The 19,719-nt window shown below is 43.9% G+C and overlaps 1 protein-coding gene across 3 annotated transcripts in view; it reads left to right on the top strand.

Annotated features, from left to right (window-relative positions):
• RALY (RALY heterogeneous nuclear ribonucleoprotein) overlaps positions 1 to 15,504 on the top strand; it is a 204,856-nt gene extending 189,352 nt beyond the window's left edge. For all 3 annotated transcript variants that reach the window (XM_077929214.1, XM_077929215.1, XM_077929213.1), the window contains 6 exons: positions 2,934 to 2,981; positions 5,772 to 5,932; positions 6,804 to 6,917; positions 8,731 to 8,876; positions 12,370 to 12,418; positions 13,345 to 15,504. In XM_077929214.1, the coding sequence (XP_077785340.1) occupies positions 2,934 to 2,981; positions 5,772 to 5,932; positions 6,804 to 6,917; positions 8,731 to 8,876; positions 12,370 to 12,414 (514 nt within the window). In that variant the 3' untranslated portion in view covers positions 12,415 to 12,418; positions 13,345 to 15,504. The remainder of the gene's footprint in view (positions 1 to 2,933; positions 2,982 to 5,771; positions 5,933 to 6,803; positions 6,918 to 8,730; positions 8,877 to 12,369; positions 12,419 to 13,344) is intronic.
• Positions 15,505 to 19,719: the final 4,215 nt, after the last annotated feature.

Below are 19,719 nucleotides of genomic sequence, written 5' to 3' on the forward strand. Positions count from 1 at the left end.
AAACACTGCCCAGGTATGACCTTAAGGAAACCCGCTAGGATAGTCCTATGCACTGATCAGAACCGCATAGCAGGATCTGTGTTTGTTTTGATGATTTCTAACCACCTTTAGGATTGTATTATGTTCTCGCCCTTCGCTTAAATTAATAATAACACCAGTGGATAGCTCGTTTTACCAAAGAACATACGCATGGTGCCTGCCTATTCCCCTTTGTCTGATACTCTAGTCTAGGATGCTTTTGTACAATATTGTAACAATTACTATGTTTATTTCGAAACTCTTAAGAACTCAGGAACTGAATATGTGGAGGCTTGGCTGGAACCATTATTGGTCTCATTCCAACACCAAGGTCACTTAAACATAAGACCTATTCACTAAAACATTTTTCTCACAAGGAGGGTGGCTGCCAGATACAGCTTTTTTTGAGCTGCTTGCATTGATTTCCCTCCCCACTGCTTATTGGATTTTATGTGAAGTGGTGATTTTTGCGATTTTTTTACAGTGTATGTTGTATGGTCATTTTATTTATTGTCACCAGCCCGAAGGTCATCTGATATACAACTGACAGAATTGTAGAGTTGGAAGGGACCATGAGGGTCATCTGGCCCAACAATGGCCCAGCAATGCAAGAATCTTTTTGCCCACTGTGGTGCTCGAAACCATGACCTTGAAATTAAGTGTCTCATGCTGTACCAACTGGGCTATTTGGTTGTTACTATTACTACTACAGTGCCTGGCGTGCTCTGGTCCATGGAGTCATGAAGAGTCAGACACAACTAAACAACAACATTACTACTACTAATACCTAAAAACATAAAACACCCCAGATTCAGATAACAAGGCGGGGAAAGACCATTCCTTGAGCTCTTTTAAGCTGTTGCCCATCAGTATACAGTAGAGAGTGCTGAGCCTTGTGGACCAATGGTCTGGTGATCCTGCATGTCTCCTCTGAGCTGCCCATAGAACTCCCAGATCAAGCATTGGACTATGCAGCTGTTCTGCTCTAACCAGCTTCAGTGATTTTGCCAGCTTGAATCAGTCAAACATGGAGGCCAAAGTGTGCTCCTCATTGTTCCATTTAATAACTTTTGATAGCTCTGTTCTCTGGAAATGTGCCAGCCTTTCTCTGAGATTATGAGTAACCCAAAGGGAAAGGGTTGAGATAAAAAGAAAGAAGTTGAAATGGATGCTTTCAGCCTTAAGACTGAAAGCCTAATAGGTCCCAGAACCCTTTCCTCATCCTTTTCGTCTGTTTCCTGCCCCAATGGGCTTAACTATGCTGACTCACATTGTCATTCTAAAATGAATAATTAAATGTACTGCTGAATTCAGCAATTAGCTAACACCTAAATGCATCATTAAATCAATGTAGTCAAGGCCCATATCCTGTTGAAACACCCTATGGATCATGGTGAGAACCAGGAAGCTACCTACATATAACCATATCCCTTGGTGATTATTACCATCAAGGTATACTATAGTATACCAAATTATTTACTGCTACTTATTTACAGGAAAAAGGACTACAGAGTATATTTGCTGCCTTTATGTATCCTACCTTTCTTCCAGGGGGTTGTCAAGAGCTCAAGGTGGCATGTATGAGGGATAGAGATGTCAGAGAATTCAGAGGCAAACAGAAAAGGAAGTAGTTTGCTTTCTGCAGTTTTTAAAAGAAATTAAACCCAGACCTTCCTGGTCGAAGTGCAACAGCAGGAATGGGGAACCTCAGGCTTGGGGGTGAATGTGGCCTTCCATATCTTTCTGCCTGGCCCTCAGAACTCTCCCTAGGCCACACCCTCACCCCCCCCACCTGCTTTTTTTTCTTCTTTTTCCCTTCTTGGTATGTGTCCTTGAACTGTGACGATGCCTCTCACTTTGCTTGTCTGGAGGATCTATTCTACAGTACAAAGGTTGTAGTTGTACAGTTGTTGGTTTGCCCACTTTTGCCTCTATCCCTTAGGCTCTCCTACCACTGGCAGGTGGCCCTTACGAAGCTGCCCTGGGGCTGAAAAAATTGCCCCATTGCCAGCTGTACAGAGACTCAGGCAGCATAAGGGGCAGTGCGAGGGGCCGAGCATTAAATCTCCGGTGGTTTTTATTGTCCTGAAATGCCGCCTCCACGTCACTGGGAAGTCAAAAATGTCAAGGCAAAATTAAAAATTCCACTTTGAGCCGACCTTTCAAACTGATGTGTAGCTATATGCTCCTTTTCAGCAGGAAATGTCAAAGCTTTCCATTTCTACTATTCGCCAGATGGATTCATGCTGAAAGTTTTCTTCTATCAAGGGTTCCTGCATGATAGTTTCATTACAGTGTATAAAATATCGCTCAGGGAAGAGAAAAGGGAAATGGCGGGTTATCAAGGCAGCCGCTGGCACTTTGATGGTAGTGACTCCACCTCAACTGTTCTTGACAGGTGCTTACGCAGCCCCTGTCTCCCCGTATCCTGACCCCTCCAGCTAAGAACAGATTGCCTTCTAAAATGATGCCCATTTATCTTTTGGTAGCCCAGCTAACAATAACTGTTGGTTGAGCCTCTACGTCATTATAACCTCATGCTACTATAGCTCAAAGCTGGCTGCTTTACATGATTTCCTGTGGAAGGCCTGGTTGTGGCTTAATTCTGTGCAAGTTGGGTGTCCTGCTGTGCCAAAATGGTTCTGCATACAGTCAGGGCATTTTCTTTTCTTCCAAATCTGCAAGGCTGAGTTCTGCTACCTCATAAAGCAGGAATGGGGACTCCAGCTATATTCTGGGGCACAGCTATTGGACACTAACTCCCACTAGCCCTAACCAGCATAGTCTAAGGTTCAGAAATGGTGGGAATTGTAGTCCAGAAACATCTGCAGAACCACAGGTCTCCCACCCCTGTGACAAGTGAATAGAAATGGGTGGGGATAGTATAATACTAACTGGTTTTCTTTTGTCTACAGTGGCTATGAATTTGACTACGACTACTACAGAGATGACTTCTATGACAGGTAAGCAGATTGAAAGGAGCAAGTGATACACCTTGAGTTGAGCTGGCAGGAATGGAATAATGCATTTCTGGGGCTCTGAAATAAGTGCACTGTGTTAATTGCTCTGCATTCAGCTGATGGGGATAGATTTTTAAAAGTCACAAAAGACAAATCCCAAACCAATCAAGGAGGAGGAGCATAAAGGTGTACCATGAATTCCTCCCATGGTTGCAATGGCAATCAGGGATGTGACTGGGAACAGCCCTTGGTGCTTTTAAAACTCAGGTTTCATGTTCCACATCCACATGCTTTTTTCATAATGCCCATCTTCCTGCTCTCCCTCTTTCCTGCCTCCCTTTATTATTCTTTCCCCTGCTCTCTTGGAGTCGTTCACATACTTCCCCAGGTTGACATTTCCCCAATAGGTTCCTGAGTGCTCTTGTCATCTAGGTATCCATAGGTTTACTAAAGACAAAAAAAGTATTTTGTGTTCAGAAAGTTCCTTCTCCTTGTCTGCCTACATGTGCAACTTGAATAAATCCCATTGTACCTGCTTCTGTCTGCATCTCAAACTGCATGGTATAAAAGGCCACAACTTTCTACCCACCAGAAACGTTTATGGATAGACACTAAAATGAGATAAGGAGCACAGGAGAGGAAGAACTGGGCTTGTACGTCAGTTCTCAAGTCCTTGGGAGTTCCTAAATTAATTCTAAGAGTGGAAACATTAAGGTGTTTTAAAAATGCATTAAAAGTCACAGTCTTGCAGGCTATAGTGATTTGTTAAGTAAAAGTATTCTGTGTGCGGTTAACGGCATTGGTTTAGCGAATGTGTCTTCCAAAACCTTCGTGATCAAATATCATCCCTAGCCGCTGCTTTTTATCCCAGGCAATCTAGTGACTGGCATGTGTGGATGGAATGCTAGCTACCCCTAGAGGCAGTAAGGGAACATTGTCTCATGTTCATCCAAGTTTGTTATTGGTCTGAATGTATTTCGCCGCAGTCTGGTTCTGTGCTGCTGAAAAGTGTTTGTTGTTCTGCTCCTCTTCCCCTTGGCTAAGACATCAAGGGCCAGGAGTGAGACAATTGAATTGCTTTGAAACAGAATAGTTTTGGATAAAAACAAAGATGTATCTCAGTTATCATAATGAGATCATCCCAGATTATTCCCACATATACATGAGATTCCACAAATTGCAAATAAATAGTTTCTACAACATTATTAGAAAGTGCTTAAGCTTTTAACACTTGATAGCTCTTAGACCAAGTGTGTGGGCAGAAGGTAAATTAGTATATACTGGCCCATCTCTGGGTGATGTTCAGATGTTCAGCAAGGATTCTGGCTCACAGCAGCAACAACAACAAAAAATTCCACGCCCCCTTCTAAAATAGGCTGTTGAGATGAAGAAAGATTGGGGGAAAGGAAACCAGAAATAGATTTTTGAGTGACATGATTATGAGCTCAATTTTGGTACTGGAAACCTATTCCTGTACCGAGCATATCCTTTTGTCTAAGAGTATGTTGCCTCCACCATTTTACACCTGTCCCCAGCTGGTGACTTTTGGGGCTTCATGGAAGAAAACAAAAGTCGATCCTGCAACCCTGACGTCTGACCATTCCTGCCTTATGCTATCCAAAATGTATAAAATAATTGTATGGCTAGTTGTTGGAAATGTGGCAGGATTAGAGAATACCTTTTGGTCTGTTCGGCTGCATGGATACCTTGCCAGGAAATAACAGTCCTTGGGGAAGGAGAGTAGCTCTGTGGTAGAGCATCTCTGCCTTGCATGAAGCTGGTCTCAGATTCCATCTCCAGGTAGGGCTAAAAGCCTGAAGTTCTGAGGAGCCACAGGCACAATGCAGGCAATACTGAGCTTCCTATGCTCTTGAGTGATTCAAAAGATGACAAAATGTGTCCTAGAAGTCATCGTTTGACCTATATAAAAGGAGTTGCTCTGAAAGATTTTTTAAAGCTACTTTTTCATGTGATAGTAGCAGCCCATGTCCTCTAGTCTAGGCTAAATACTGGAAAAGGAAAGAAACAGCACAATTAAGGGAATGAGGTATGAAAATGTGGGGAATAGCAGAATAGCATCCTTGAGTACTACAGGTAAAACAAAAGAGGGTCAAAATGAACAAATTTGAGCCAAAGTAGCTCCCTACAGAAAGCCTAATAAAAGGCAAGCCTTTCCCTTATTATACATTTGTAGACAAGTATTTAGATTAGAACTAAGTATTAGGTTTATAATGCAAGAATTGTAAGAGTTAATGATGTATTAAATTTCTGAAAATATTGTGTGAGGTCTTTAACGATTTTGCATAGCATCTTACATTTGTATGGCGTTTTTAAGGTCTTTTGTATATTGATTTTGTGTAAGGATTCCGTACATTTGAAAAAGCTGAAGTTACATTGCATGGTTCCGAGTAAGTGTTTGCAATTGTATCATTAAAGGATTCATTTGGAAGCAATAAGCATTATGGCTGGAATCCAACACAGTGCTAAATGAACGTTCTGTCAGTGCAAGGGTTTCCACTTGTGCAGTGAAATGTTCTCTCTCCCTCTCTTCCCCCTAGATGCCCCTTAGATCTGTTCTGGGGTTTCCTCCAAACCTCTGGAGCAGATTTGGGGAGGATATGTGTAGCAGGAGGAGATGGGGGAGGTTTCATTGCACAACAAGAAATCCATGTACTGATGGGATGTCGTAGTTGAATTGTATGTTTAAATTTATCTTAAGGTCTTACAATCATATAGAACTTTATGGGGGAAGGGAGGGGGCTTCTTCTACCGTAAGCTACTTTTGTCTTGCAGACTCTTTGAGTATCGGGGACGGGTGTCTCCCATTCCCAGGGTGGTTCCTGTGAAGCGTCCACGAGTGACCATCCCTTTGGTACGGCGCGTAAAAGCAACACTCCCAGTCAAACTCTTTGCCCGATCCACTGCCATTGCAAACAGCTCTGCCAAATTAAAATGTAAGCTTCTATGTTATTACACAGAGATAATTCATATTTCAAAGACAGGAGTTTGCCTTCAAAGCCTGCCTTTGCATTGTATTGTACGACATATGCTAACAATACTTTTGCAAGGCAACCCTGTTTACTGTATTTTACGTATGCATATCTTTATAAAAACACGGTGGTGGTTGGTGCCCCATTGGGACTGACAGGGCAGAAAGGAGGCAGAACAACAGCAAGTTGAACCAAAGCCAATGACATGCAGAGCCAACTAATTCTAGTTCTGTCCATGCTGAGTTCTACAAAGGCAACACTGCAAAAAAGGAGGAAGGTGATCTCTTGATCAGATCATTCCGCACCTGTCCACCACCAAAGTGATTTGTGTAAAGCATCTTTAAATGAAATGAGAATCCATTGCTAAATGTTCAAGGTTTGTTTGTATGTTAAAATTCTCAGGTTTGGCGGAGGGGGGGCGGTTTAAATATATTTTTTTTAAGTTACAATCCATGGTTACTTCCAAGCAATGTCATTCTCTTGCCAAAGTCATTATAGTCCAGAGCTTCCGTGCCTTTAATAAGCTGTGCCTGAGGATTGGGGCATTGATTGCTTGTCCCATTTATGGAGCACTAGCATGGGAGAAACTGTACCTGCCAAAATTCTCCTGTCTTCTTCACAGCTATGAAAGGCAAAGGAGACCTGTCCTATATTGAATCCAACAACCTTATATTGTGATGGCTCCCTGGTAGGACCTGATACTGAAAGGTATATAAGGAAAAGAACTAAGTCTCTGCTCAAGAAAGGCACCACTTTTGCAAAATAAGAAAGAATAGTAAGCCTTGCTTCTAGCTTCTCTCTCTCTCTCTCTCTCTCTCTCTCTCTCTCCTCCAAGTGAAATGCAATGAACTGCAGACAATTAAAACGGAGTTGACGCAGATCAAATCCAACATTGATGCTCTCCTGGGCAGATTGGAGCAGATTGCAGAACAACAGAAAGCATCGGCAGGTCAGTGGGCTGATTCCAAATCTCTCGTCAATGAGGCCGAAACATTGCAGGAGTTCAGGTGCAGAGATTAACTCTGTGCCAGCTACCTAGCTGTCGCCAGCACTCCTTCACTTGGGGACCTGCATTCATTTATGTTTTTGCTGTTGTAATTCAGCAGCTGAGGCCACTGTATTATTCCAACATACTATTGTTTTTAAGTACAAGCTATTGTTTCTGAGGGACGCGGGTGGCACTGTGGGTAAAACCTCAGTGCCTAGGACTTGCCGATCGTATGGTCGGCAGTTCGAATCCCCGCGGCGCGGTGAGCTCCCGTCGTTCGGTCCCAGCTCCTGCCGACCTAGCAGTTCGAAAGCACCCTTAAGTGCAAGTAGATAAATAGGTACCGCTTTATAGCAGGAAGGCAAACGGCGTTTCCGTGTGCTGCGCTGGTGCAGGCTCGCCAGAGCAGCTTCTTCACGCTGGCCACGTGACCCGGAAGTGTCTCCGGACAGCGCTGGCCCCCGGCCTCTTAAGCGAGATGAGCGCGCAACCCTAGAGTCGGACACGACTGGCCCGTACGGGCAGGGGTACCTTTACCTTTATTGTTTCTGAAGCATCTCAAAGATGAGGATATTCTGTTAGCGTTTTATCACAAAGGTTGCGATGGCAAGAGTTAAACAGAACAGCTTTTGGAAACCACACCCACTAAGGATGTAAAAAGGCATCCCTTTCCTTTCTGTCCCATATTAATCACATGCAGCGCAGTTTCTTCTCTGCTGCAGTTTGTCTTCCACCAAAAACAATGTTATTTGCCTTACTGTCGACTACGGCAAAATCATGTAATTTATGCAAGTTACATAAGTTGCATTGTCATTACATTATCCCACCACTTTAATGTCAGTGCACTGCAAATTGGTTGGCGTGGAATTAGTTATGTATCATTTGCAGACTGAAGGCGACAACGGTAGTGGATGGTGATTCGCTGGATTGATTTCCGTTCCAGACATGGGACAAATAAGCGAACATCAGCAATTTTCTGCTCCCGTTTCTGTGTACATTGGAATTCTGTGACATCTCTAACACACAAACAAACACAAGAGAAATATAACAGTAGACTTGGGAAGAGAGTTTGCAGGAGTACATAAAAGCTATAGGGGTGGAAACCCACAGGGAAGGGCACTCCACCAGCCCCCATGAGGACTGAGCGTGTTCAATGGCCACAAACTCCCGTTGAGGGGGGGAGGGAATGAAAGGGGGGGCAGTTAGCAGACTGACCAGTGAACAGGAACAACCAACACTGCAAAAAGTTGTTGCAAGGCCCACTTGTTTTAATACGATGGTGCTTCCTGATTTGCACTGCAATCCTAACTATGTCTACTTAAAAGTAAGTCCTATAGAATTCCATGGGGCTTACTTCCAGATAAGTGGAGGTAGGATTGCAGCCATAGCCCTAAAAAGGTAGATTTTATAACACTTCCATAAGATGTTCAGGTTTTAACCCATGGTGTTGTTGCTCGTCCCGTCCCCTTGTATGGAAACCATGTCCATGGATTCTCCCACTCCTCCCACTGTAAATGGCGGCGGGGGGGGGGGGGGAGGTTTCATCTCTCTAAACCTGGAATCACCACCCCTGCCCAGCTCTCAGTAGGTGATCCAAGCTCCTCTCATACCCTCCTCCGGTTTACATCTGATCAAAGGCAGGATCTGTCACAAAGTTAAGAGATCCCAGACCACTGGTTAGTGTGAGCAACAATGAAATGTTTCTGATTCAGAGTGTGGCCCAAATGGAGTGTCAATCTCTTGGGTTTGTCCCTTACTACATCTCATCCTGCAGAGGTCAGAAAGAAAGCAGATGGGAACAAAAGCGAGCTTTCCCAAGAAGACACAGCGTCTGAGGCAGAAATGAACATAGAGGAGCCACTCAACGGCGAGGAGGGAGAAGAAGAAGGTCTCCTGAGAGATGACTGTGACGACGAATTGGTAGGAAACCATTGCTCTCCCACCCCTGTGGATTGATAAGCCTTGTACAATTTTGACAGTGTTCAGATTGCTGGCAAAAGCAATATTCTCTCCCCCTCCCCTCAAATAAATGGCAGTCTTTCATGCTGTGATCGGTTACAGCTGGGTTATCCGCTTTTCAGCCCATCCTGGAAGGTGGCCTTTCCAGGAAGCACCTGGCATGTTGATGCTCAGGAATGGGATCTGTCCTTCCGCATTCACATCAACAAATCCAGGCTTTCTTGGCTGTCAATCTCTGCCTAATGCAAAGAGCTTTGTTCCAAGACAGTTTATTCTCAGATGTGTGACTGTCTGAATATGTGGCTGGAAAACATATCATAATAAGCTGTTGTAAATTCCCAACTCAGATTGCCTTGGGTCTGATCCAATGCAGCACATGCATAGATAGCCCTTTTAAAAATAAATAAATGTGAAACCAGCTATATAGTGATGAAGCAGGAGGCTGGAATTTCATACATATGCACACCATTCCCACACCTGAAATACCACTCTTTTCTTTTTAAGATATTTCATGCTGGTTGCCAGTCAACTTTATTGTACATAGCCAAAGGCCTTTGCAATATATAAACTATAAAAAATTCCTAAGCAGTAGGTGAATTAAAGGAGAAACCTGCTATGGAAACTCACAGGGCAACTGTTAATAGCCATATATGCCACCCTCCAGGGGTAACAAAGCACTGGATTAATATTTATAATACATTATAATTCTCGAGATGGCTAAAATGCAGCATCTTAGCTGCCAATACAGAACCTTGGATGGGGAGGCCAACTGCGCATCGCCAAAGAAGGGGACAAAAGTAGAGACTTGCATAGAATTGCATATGCTAATCTCTATGTAGAAATGCAAATTTAGCCTAATTACTATAATTTAAACAGAAATACAATGCATCTCACCATTGTAGGGAAGACAGTTCCCATGTGACCTCTGTGCCAGCTCATTATGCTGTCCAGGTGCTGTTGGCTAGCCCACCCACTGTCTTTTCTGATGGCTCTTGATTTTTAAACTGAGAGAAGGCAGCCCTTCAAACAGAAGATGGTCCTCTCCAAAAAAGGGGGGTGCATGGCTACTCTAGCCTTGAATCCTAGGCTGGAACTGAGAATCAGGCACTTGCAGCAGGATTTTCTCTCCAGCAAGGGATACGAATAAGCAAAAGGCTCCTCCTGCAGACGTCTAGCTTTCAGCTGGATCAGGACAAGTATCCAGGAGGTGGTAATGCCAGGCATCTGCCAAGGCTCATTTCATGTGTAGGGCTCACTGCCAATCCCTGGATGTTCTTAGTCCCATACGAGCAGGGGCCCTGCTGCTAACGTCTTGCCTGCCCACCCCACAAACTGGAACCAGCACCCCAAGTCTCTCTCTATCATGCTCTGTTTTTACTAGACCTGCAGATAATGCTCTGAAATTTGCAGTGCCAAGCAAAAATAGCAGAAACCTGCTCCACAGGAACTACAAGGACCAGGGATTTCATCTTGGCTTGGCCACCCTTGTTTTGTGGAACAGTATCCCTGTGGTGCTATGGCAGCTTCCTGCTCTCTGTCCTTTCCAGAAACAATTGAAAACATTATAGTTTGGCATCTTTTTCCAGTTAGATGAAAAGGTCTCCTAGTTAGGTTTAAAAACAACACAAAATGAAAACCTATTTTCAGTCGCAGTTGGTTTGTGTGTGTTTATACTGTTTTTAAAATTATTTGCAGATTTTACGGCATGTTTGTAAATCACATTGAGTTGCATGTGAAAGGTGATCCATAGATTAACAAGCCGCCGTCGTCGTCATCCCAATTGTAGCCAAAACTATACCACTTAAATATTTTGAAAACCGGTTTAAAACCTTAGTGCCAAGAAACTTTTACAGCAGTGGGCATTTAACTTAAACAGACAGATAAGGACTCCCCTTGGTGGCATGCCGCAGCTGATCCCACCCAACTCTTTAGCCCTGCATGGACATTTGGGCACATGGAATGAATGTGTGCATGGTATGGAACTAGCAGGCTCTGCCCTGCATGTGTTCCATCATATGTCCTGTTTGTGGAAATGCCACAAGCACATCAGATTTGCAAAAGAGTGTGTTCAGCAGATCCTGCCATGGTTTCACTCTGTGCACATAAATTGAACATGCAGGGCCCGCAGCTGAACATCTGACTCATCATTATTATCGTGAGCTATCCTTTGATCTCATTTCCAATAAAATATCCAACTGCGCCCGCACACACACACAGAGAGAGAGAGAGAGAGAGAGAGAGAGAGAGAGAGAGAGAGAACGAGAACTGCTCTCTATAATCAAATCACATTAAATGTTAAACCCAGTTCAGCAAATTATTGCCTTTCTGCAATTTGGTTTATACACTTGTCAGCGAGCAATCTTGAAAGTTGTATACATTGAAATAACACATGCAATACCAAGTTTAGAGGGGCCATAATTCCAGAACGTGCATCTTTCTTCATTCACTGAAAGCCACTGTGGCACACTGGAGAAAATCTCAGTGACTTTTCCGTGGAAGGTCAGTCACTACCCTACCTTGCTAAGCTGTTATGCAGACACAGTACGGGCGGCTGCTGCTGGTGGTGTTGCATTAACCAAATTAAGCATTGCTACAGCATGAAATGTCACTGTGAATAATCAGCTGCCAAACCAGGGCCCAAGTATTTGAACCAATAATTCCAAAGTTGTGTAATGATTGGGGGATTGAAATTTAATGCATGATTTAATAGTGTTCAAGAGGAACAAGCTATAAAAATTCATGGAAACTTCTTTGGACCCAGCCCTGCTTGCTCAACAAATTCCCAAGCTGTTTTAAAGTACTGGTATCATCACTTAGCAATGATTTCTAGAGCATTTGCCCGTGCGCAGAGTATTTTATAACTCCCATCTCATGTATCATATTTCCCCCTACAAGAAGCTCTTCTCAGGGCATTCTGCTCAGATTATTAATTCAGATACTTCTGAGCTGCAATTTGATGTTACTAATGCTGAACTAATGCTCCAGCATCACTTTTATTAGTAATGAATGCTTACAGAACTAGGTATTTGCCAGTTTTCACAAAGGCTGACAATGTGGCACCCACGTGGTCAGAGAAGCCTTCTTGGGCACCTACAGAGTCCACCCCCCTTTGAAATTAGGCTAGAAAGAAAATTCAGCTGCAGTCAATATAATAGATTGTGGGCACCACATACATACTGCAACCAAGCACACACCGCAACCATTTCTCTGCTTTACAAATGGGCCTATGCACCCAAAAGAAATTGGCAACAACCCAACCTCATAGACACTTGGGCTGTAGTCCTATACACACTTACCTGGGAATGAGCCCACCTGAATTCAGTAAGGGCTCTGAGTAGCCATGTATAAGATATCACTGTTAGGGTTATTTATTTCCAATACATGTAACCCTTATCCTAGCAACAGCTCAAAAAGAGAACCAAATAATCTCCTCCCCCTTTTTCTTCTCTTTCAGGAGAATAGCCATTACACAGATGTGGAGGACTCCAGCCTACAGTAACTAGGTATATTTACGAGCATATATAATTTGTTTTTCTCAAAAAAAATATAATGAACGGTGCATATTTGTATATAGTCAATTTGGCAAGCTTAATTTCAACAGTGTTGCCCCTTTTTTGCAAATTTGCTGCTCTTTGATTTTAGTCAAAGACCGTACAGGCCAGGGATGAGGAAACTGGGGCCCTCCAGATGTTGCTGGGCCCTCAACTCTCATAATCTCCAGCCATCAAGGCCAAGAAATGGTGGGAGTTGGAACAACATCTGGAAGACAACAGGTTCCCCATCCCTGGTGCCAGAATACACCCACAGACCCACGGCTGATTTGGGCCATTTTTTTCTCCAATCCTCCAGAGCAGATCTGGAGGATGCATAGGGCTGTAAGGTGGAGGAGAGGAAGGGGAAGCCCTGGTGCATGAGTGGAAGTCTTCTAGTGCAATGCTGGGCTGTTCATTGGGACTGGAAGGGAAAAAGACATGGAGGCCAACTGTAGGTAGAGCCAGAGTCAATGGCAAACAGAGCCAACTAGTTTTAGTTTTGTCCCCATCCTCCTTCCTGTTGAGTTCAGCAGACAACCAGTGGCACCCCCTGGAGTGGTTGTAAGGAAGATGGCAGGCATGAGGGGCTAGAAGCAGACTGAGGTTGGTGGAGCACTGCCCCATTCACCCTGATGGATGAATTCCACCCTTTAAATTTAACAGCCCCCACCTTATTTCTGATAGTGACTTTCCAGGGGTTCAGACAATAATCTTTCTCAGACCTACCTGGAAATGGCATGGATTTAACATGGGACCTTCTGCATGCAGAACATGTGCCCTCCTGCTGAGATATGACCCTTTCCGCCAATAAATGCCTTCAACAGTTGAGCATGAATCACAGAGAAGTTATTCAGTCTATCTGTTTACTCTTTTCCCTGTTCCTCCCCACCCCCTAGCATAATCAGCGCAACAGCGATGAAGAGAGGGAGGAGAGCAAGAGGTTCAATCCTGCCTTGGCATGTTGAGCCAGATAAGCATAACATGCAGGACTGCCATCATCTCTCTGCCTGGCATTCAAAAGGAGAAACATGGACCAATCTCTCCAAGCCGTTTTGTAGTACACAGCAAACTAGCCATCCCAGTGGATCCTCATCAATGCCCATCAAACCCACCCTTGTACTACAGACTTAGAGCCCTGCTGCCAGCACAAGCACCCGTCGTTCCATGATCTCAACAGCCGATATTGGAACTGATTTCTTACACCTGGAAAGGAAAGCGAGAGAGATACTATATAAAGAGCCTTGCTCCTGAGACACGATGAGGACAGGATGCGGAAAGTGAAGAGAAAGAAAACTATTTCACTATGTACAATTTACAGTTTTGCATTTGAAATCCAGGTCATGACCGGGATAGCCAGGGGTGCCTCCTCCTAGTCCATTTACCTCCTCCTAGGTAGCTTTGGTCCCACTCCACCCTGCAGACTATGGCATTTCAGACATGCCCTTTGTCATTCGTGGTGTGCCCTTTGGAAAGAAGAACAGAGAACCTGGCTATTTACAGACCATTCTGTACAGGAGCAACAAACCGCCTTTTCTTCATCCAGTTTCCTAAGCATCAGCAATGGTGAAGACAGGTGGTAGGTCTGTACTGTACACACGTGTGAGTATGGTGTGAGGTTACCATAGAGGATACAATAAGAGATAAGCATTTCAGAATAAGGGATTATTGGAGTCTTTGCTTTACAGCCCATGCGCTTCATCAAAGTTCCATAAGCCATTTATTTGCTCTTTATAAAAATAAGGTCAACCCAATCAGGTCCAAAAGGGAAGGTAAAAGATGAGATGGTCAGATGGCAATCCGTCCAAAAAAACAAGACTCGTATAACACCTGAAACCAATTGCATTTCCGATCTAAGAGAGGAAAAACAATTTCATTTTTGTTTAAGGATAGAGGCCTGAAGGTTTCCTGGGGTAGCTCAGCTGGTAGAGCATGAGCCCCATGTTGGGCAAAAGATTCCTGCACTGCAAGGGGTTGGACTATATGACCCTCATGGTCCCTTCCAATTCTATGATTCTAATCTGCTTGTCTAAACCACAGAGCCTAGGGCTTGCCGATCAGAAGGTTGGCAGTTCAAATCCCTGCAAGGGGGTGAGCTTCCATTGCTCAGTCCCTGCTCCTGCCAACCTAGCAGTTCGAAAGCACGTCAGAGTGCAAGTAGATAAATAGATACGGCTCCAGCGGGAGAAGGTAAACAGCATTTCCATGCACTGCTCTGGTTCACCAGAAGCAGCTTAGTCATGCTGGCCACATGACCCGGAAGCTGTCTGCGGACAAACACCGGCTCCCTCGGCCAGTAAAGCGAGATGAGCGCCGCAACCCCTGAGTCATCTGCAACTGGACCTAACAGTCAGGGGTCCCTTTACCTTTAATCTGCTTCCTTTCATCCCTGCTCTGAAATGCAGATGCTTTCAGCCTACTCACACCCGTAATGACAAAAGGTATGCAATGTATGTTGTGCAGCTGATTAAGTTGAAATATCCGGCAAATTGCATATTATTATTATTATTTTGCAATGTTCCCTTCTGTGATCTAATCCTCTCTAAAACAGTCTACTCCTCATCGCCAACTTCAGCAAGAGATGGTGTGGTGTTGGCTTTACAGCATGACTCTGTCCTAGAGACTTCAACCAACCTGGCTCAGAAAGGGAGAGAACAGCATTGTTGTATAAGCCACTTCCATAAGACCTTGGGTTCTCAACTTTTTAAAAAAAGATTTCTGCTGGAAAACATCCCACCGGACTGCATCTCTTCCTTAGGGCTTGTTAACAGAGGGTCATGGCTCTCAAAGCACAACAACATACATCAGCTTCTTTGTTGAAAATACATCCTGGAGAGCAAAAAGGGGCACTTGTTTTGTTTTTCTCCGCTTTGTTTTTCTATTGCCTTTTCTCTTCTGCGCCTCCTGCAAAGTTTGGCCACTTTGTTGTACTGAGCTATTTTAGAACTGCTTTCTAGGCTTTGTTTTGCTATGATCCAACCACAAGACGGGGGTATGGAAGGAAGGGGGGGCTTTGTATATAAAATCCTGTATAATAAAAGGAAGAACTTGATTCATCATGTAGTCTTGCTGCTACTTTTTTTAACTTCCTTAAATAGGCTCTGTTTTACTGCTACCTGTGAAAGTCTTAGTCTTCCAACTAGAAATAGAAACTGATTTCAAAGTATGTCTGCATCACATCGAGTATTTGTTTTGGTTTATATTGCTTAATTCAGTTTCCCGCTGATTCTTTTGTTCTTCCCACTGCTCTTTTTTCATATACAGGTAATTTGACACTTACACGCATGTAATTTGTGTGCATTCAGCTTTAAAAATTAAAAAGGGGGGGAGGGGGCAGGAGTCTGGGAAAAATGAGTTTGGCACTCCAATTTGCCATTGAACCTAATGTGTTTTGACTATACACAATTCTAGTTTTACACGCTATCCCTGGAATGCATCCCCTGCCAAAGTTGAGAGTTGCCTGTATACCCAAATGCTAGCCATTCAGAACCGCAAGTAGGATCCGCAACCAAACATTGGAGTGTGGTTATCCTGCTCAGCATTCCACCCAGTCAGGCCCTCCCAATCTAACAATTGACATTCCCTAGCCACTAAGCATGCTCAGTCCTCATTGGGCGGGGGGATTTTGCGGGAGGGGGGTCCCCTAAAGCTTTTTCCCAAGGTCCTTTCATGAATAAATGGCAATATTAACAGTGGGTTCTTAAGCAAACTGAATGCACTACTAGTACAGTTCTAGTTTAAATTGTTTGTTGCCCTTGCTGCAAACAAAGTGCTGAAAGCTTGTCCTGGTGAATAGCATGGGTCTATGTGCCTGTTAAGAGCCATAGATCTGCAGCATCAAGCATAAGCAAGTGTCTGTAGCGCAGGAGCCTGCCACCTGCACACACCCCTGCTGTGCTCATGCCACACAGGGGGAAATCAATCCACACATGTTAAGTCTAAAGTCTGCCTCAGTGAAACAGTCTGCCACATAGGAGCTAGTTCTGAACCGCACAAGAATTCACTTAGGGGGCTATAATCCTGTTCCAGAGCTTATTCACATAAAATCTCCATTAACACATTCTGAGGCTTCATACATATAGTGCACTAAGCCAAACCATGAGTTAGTGCAAGTTTGCAGGCTCTCAGAGGAGATCACAACGGCTATGCTGCTCCTGTCTGGTAGCTTTGCTGCTGTGACATGCTAAGATAATTCATGGTTTGTTTGGCTTACGTGTGTTCAAACTCATGCTCATGGTTTAGCTCTTTCCAGACCAACTATGGATTTGTCCAGGGGAACTAAGCTATTAGCCTGGGTTCAAACATTTGAATATTGAAGTGGAAAGCAGAATTTTGGAGTGTTCTGAGCAGTACGCATAAACGGTCTGCAAAGAGCAAGTTGCAATTTACAAATACAATCAGATTGGCTCTCCGCTGTGCTCACTCAACAATCCCAGCCTTTCAGAACTTGCTAAAAATTACCAAAATGTTTTGGGGGTCAGGACCAGCACTACTATTATGCCAAGTGAGACAGCTCTGTCAGGCAGCAAATGCTGCGGTTTGGGGGCAGTGGCGGACGCTGAACTCCATAATGCAAGGGGTAGGAATAGTTCAGGCTGGCGGGATCTACCCTGCCTTATTAGAAGCAAACCAGAGTCAAGTACAAAAATAGTGACAGAAGTGAACATACTCTCAGACTTAAGGAACAGGGGGCCTCTGAGCATATACTCAGTCCAGGGATTTGTGTCAGTACCAGAACTGAGCAGTCCTCACACAAAAATCCACACCCAGCTCTCTTCTTCCCCCTGCCTCCCCTCCCCCCTTTCTTCATCTGTACAGTGGTACCTCAGGTTAAGTACTTAGTTCGTTCCGGAGGTCCGTTCTTAACCTGAAGCACCACTTTAGCTAATGGGGCCTCCTGCTGCTGCCGTGCCGCCGGAGCACGATTTCTGTTCTCATCCTGAAGCAAAGTTCTTAACCTGAAGCACTATTTCTGGGTTAGCGGAGTCTGTAACCTGAAGCGTATATAACCTGAAGCATATGTAACCTGAGGTACCACTGTATAGCTTAATTGGGGGGGGAGGGGGACTTTTTTCTTTTTACTATTGCTACATAATTGAGACAGAATCCTTGATCTAATGCAAACCACTAGGAAGTCCCAATGTACCTTCTGCCCACCACTCTTCATAAAGTTACAAGGTGCTGCCAGTGGTGGCAGGATCCATGCACACACACTACTAATACTAGCACAGAATTTTCAAGATCCCAGCCGAGATTAATCCAAGCTAGAAGTGACTCAAGATGGCGTTTATACCCAAGGTCCCTAAGCAAACTCTTGCTCAGGCACTGATCTGATCCAGATCTGTGTGGCTTCAGCAAAGTTGCTGCATCCTGCGCCTTTGGACTTCTACCCCAAACATCAAAAATCTATTTGTGCTCTATATGCCACCAGAAGGCATGTTTCCTTGTCCCTATGCACACAATGACTAGTTGTTAAACTGAAGAAGCAAGGCTATAGCAGGGGAGCGGTAAATGTAGATGGGGTTCATAAAAGTGTCCTGTGAAGACAACCACAATGCCACAGTAATGTTACACAAGAGGCACTGATCTTGGCTTTACTAACTTTTGAAGATACATCTATCATAAGGTTACCAGACGTCCCCAGATTTACAAACCAGTCCCCATACAAAATCCATTGACATTGAAAAGTATCCCCGGATTCATTGGAAAAAATCTGGTAACCTTAATCTATCATTCATTACAGTTCAGATGCTATTTAAAAACATTTTCCTTTCTTTTTTACAAAACAAAACATGACTTTAGACTTTACTGTTCTCAAGTCTTTGCAGAGAAAATAAAAATGATTTGGTAGCAAAACTGACCTGTGCGATGGTACACATACAAATTAAAATTCAAAAACAGACTGTGTTCAAACGTTAAAACGTTGGAGGGGTCTGCAAAAACAGCCGGCCCCAGCTTGCTTTATATGGCTAACCCAGCTGCTATGGCTAATACTGTGGATACATGCTACTCCTTCAAAGTATAGGACTCACCACAAATGCCCGCAAAGCACATACATATCACTGATTTATCCTCTTCCCTTTACTGTGGATTAAAATTATCAGTTGCACAGCAAGGCCCTGTAGTGTAATGAAGAGCGACTCTTTCCCCAATGCCCCTGAACATTTAAATTGCTTGAACCGTTATTTGTAAAATACTAAAACTTTAGAATCCAGCCCTGCTGGTTCAGAACAGCCTGTCTAATCTACTGTCCTGCTTCTCACACTGCTAAACAGATGCCTCTTGGGAAGCCCACTGGCTGGTCAAAAGACCAATAGCCTTCACCTGCTGCTGTTCCCAAGCAACTGCTGTTCAAATGCATAGTGTCACGCAGCCATCGTGACCAGTGGCCATTGCAAAAGCCTTAACTACTACTAAGTTACTTAACCACCTTTTAGTCACCAGCACGATTTACAGATTTCCGACATTTATTCAAGGGGTGAGGAGCCTATGAACCTTCAGGTGATGTTGGGCCGCAACTCCCTTCAGAGCCAGCCATTCAGGGATGAGGGAAGCTGTGGTCCAGCACTTGGGAGACACATTGCAGGGGGTGGGATGAGATGACCACATGGGTGGACACTTCCAACTCTACAATTCCATCCCTTGTTCATGTCCCGGGCATTACTTTCGTTTGGGGATTCAGAACAATCTTCAGGCTTTATCGATATGCTCCAGCTTAGTATTATGTGAGAGAAAACTTTTCTATCCATATTATTCTAACATATCTCTTACCTTTTTAAACGCCCTGAAGACTGTACCCTTCACTTGGCAAGCTCAATTTGGGTTGCCCTGTTCTTCACATTTCCAAGCACTACAACTTCCTTTGAGACACAGTGACCACAACTTGCACAGCATTTCCAAGCATGGTCACACCACAGATCTGTATAAAGGCATTATAATATCGGTAGTTTAATTTCAGTCCCCTCTTCTAATGAACGTGCTTCTTTTCAGTTGCCAGTTTTCACTGAACTATCCACAATGATCCCATAATCCCAATCCAATATATGCTCCCTAAAAACTCAGACCCCGTCACAGGCATATGAAGATTGAACTATTCTGCCCCAATGCACACCACTTTATAGACTGAACCACATTTGCCATTTTAACAAATAGTTTGGAGATACCCTTTTTGATGCTCTTCTGTTTTGACCCTCCTCAATAATTTAGAATCATGAGCAAACTTGTGACCTCACTGCCAGGTTCTTTATGAGAAAAGTTTAAAAAGCACCAGTACT

The sequence above is a fragment of the Podarcis muralis genome, chromosome 5 (assembly GCF_964188315.1).
Source record: "Podarcis muralis chromosome 5, rPodMur119.hap1.1, whole genome shotgun sequence".
Taxonomy (NCBI): Eukaryota; Metazoa; Chordata; class Lepidosauria; order Squamata; family Lacertidae; genus Podarcis; species Podarcis muralis.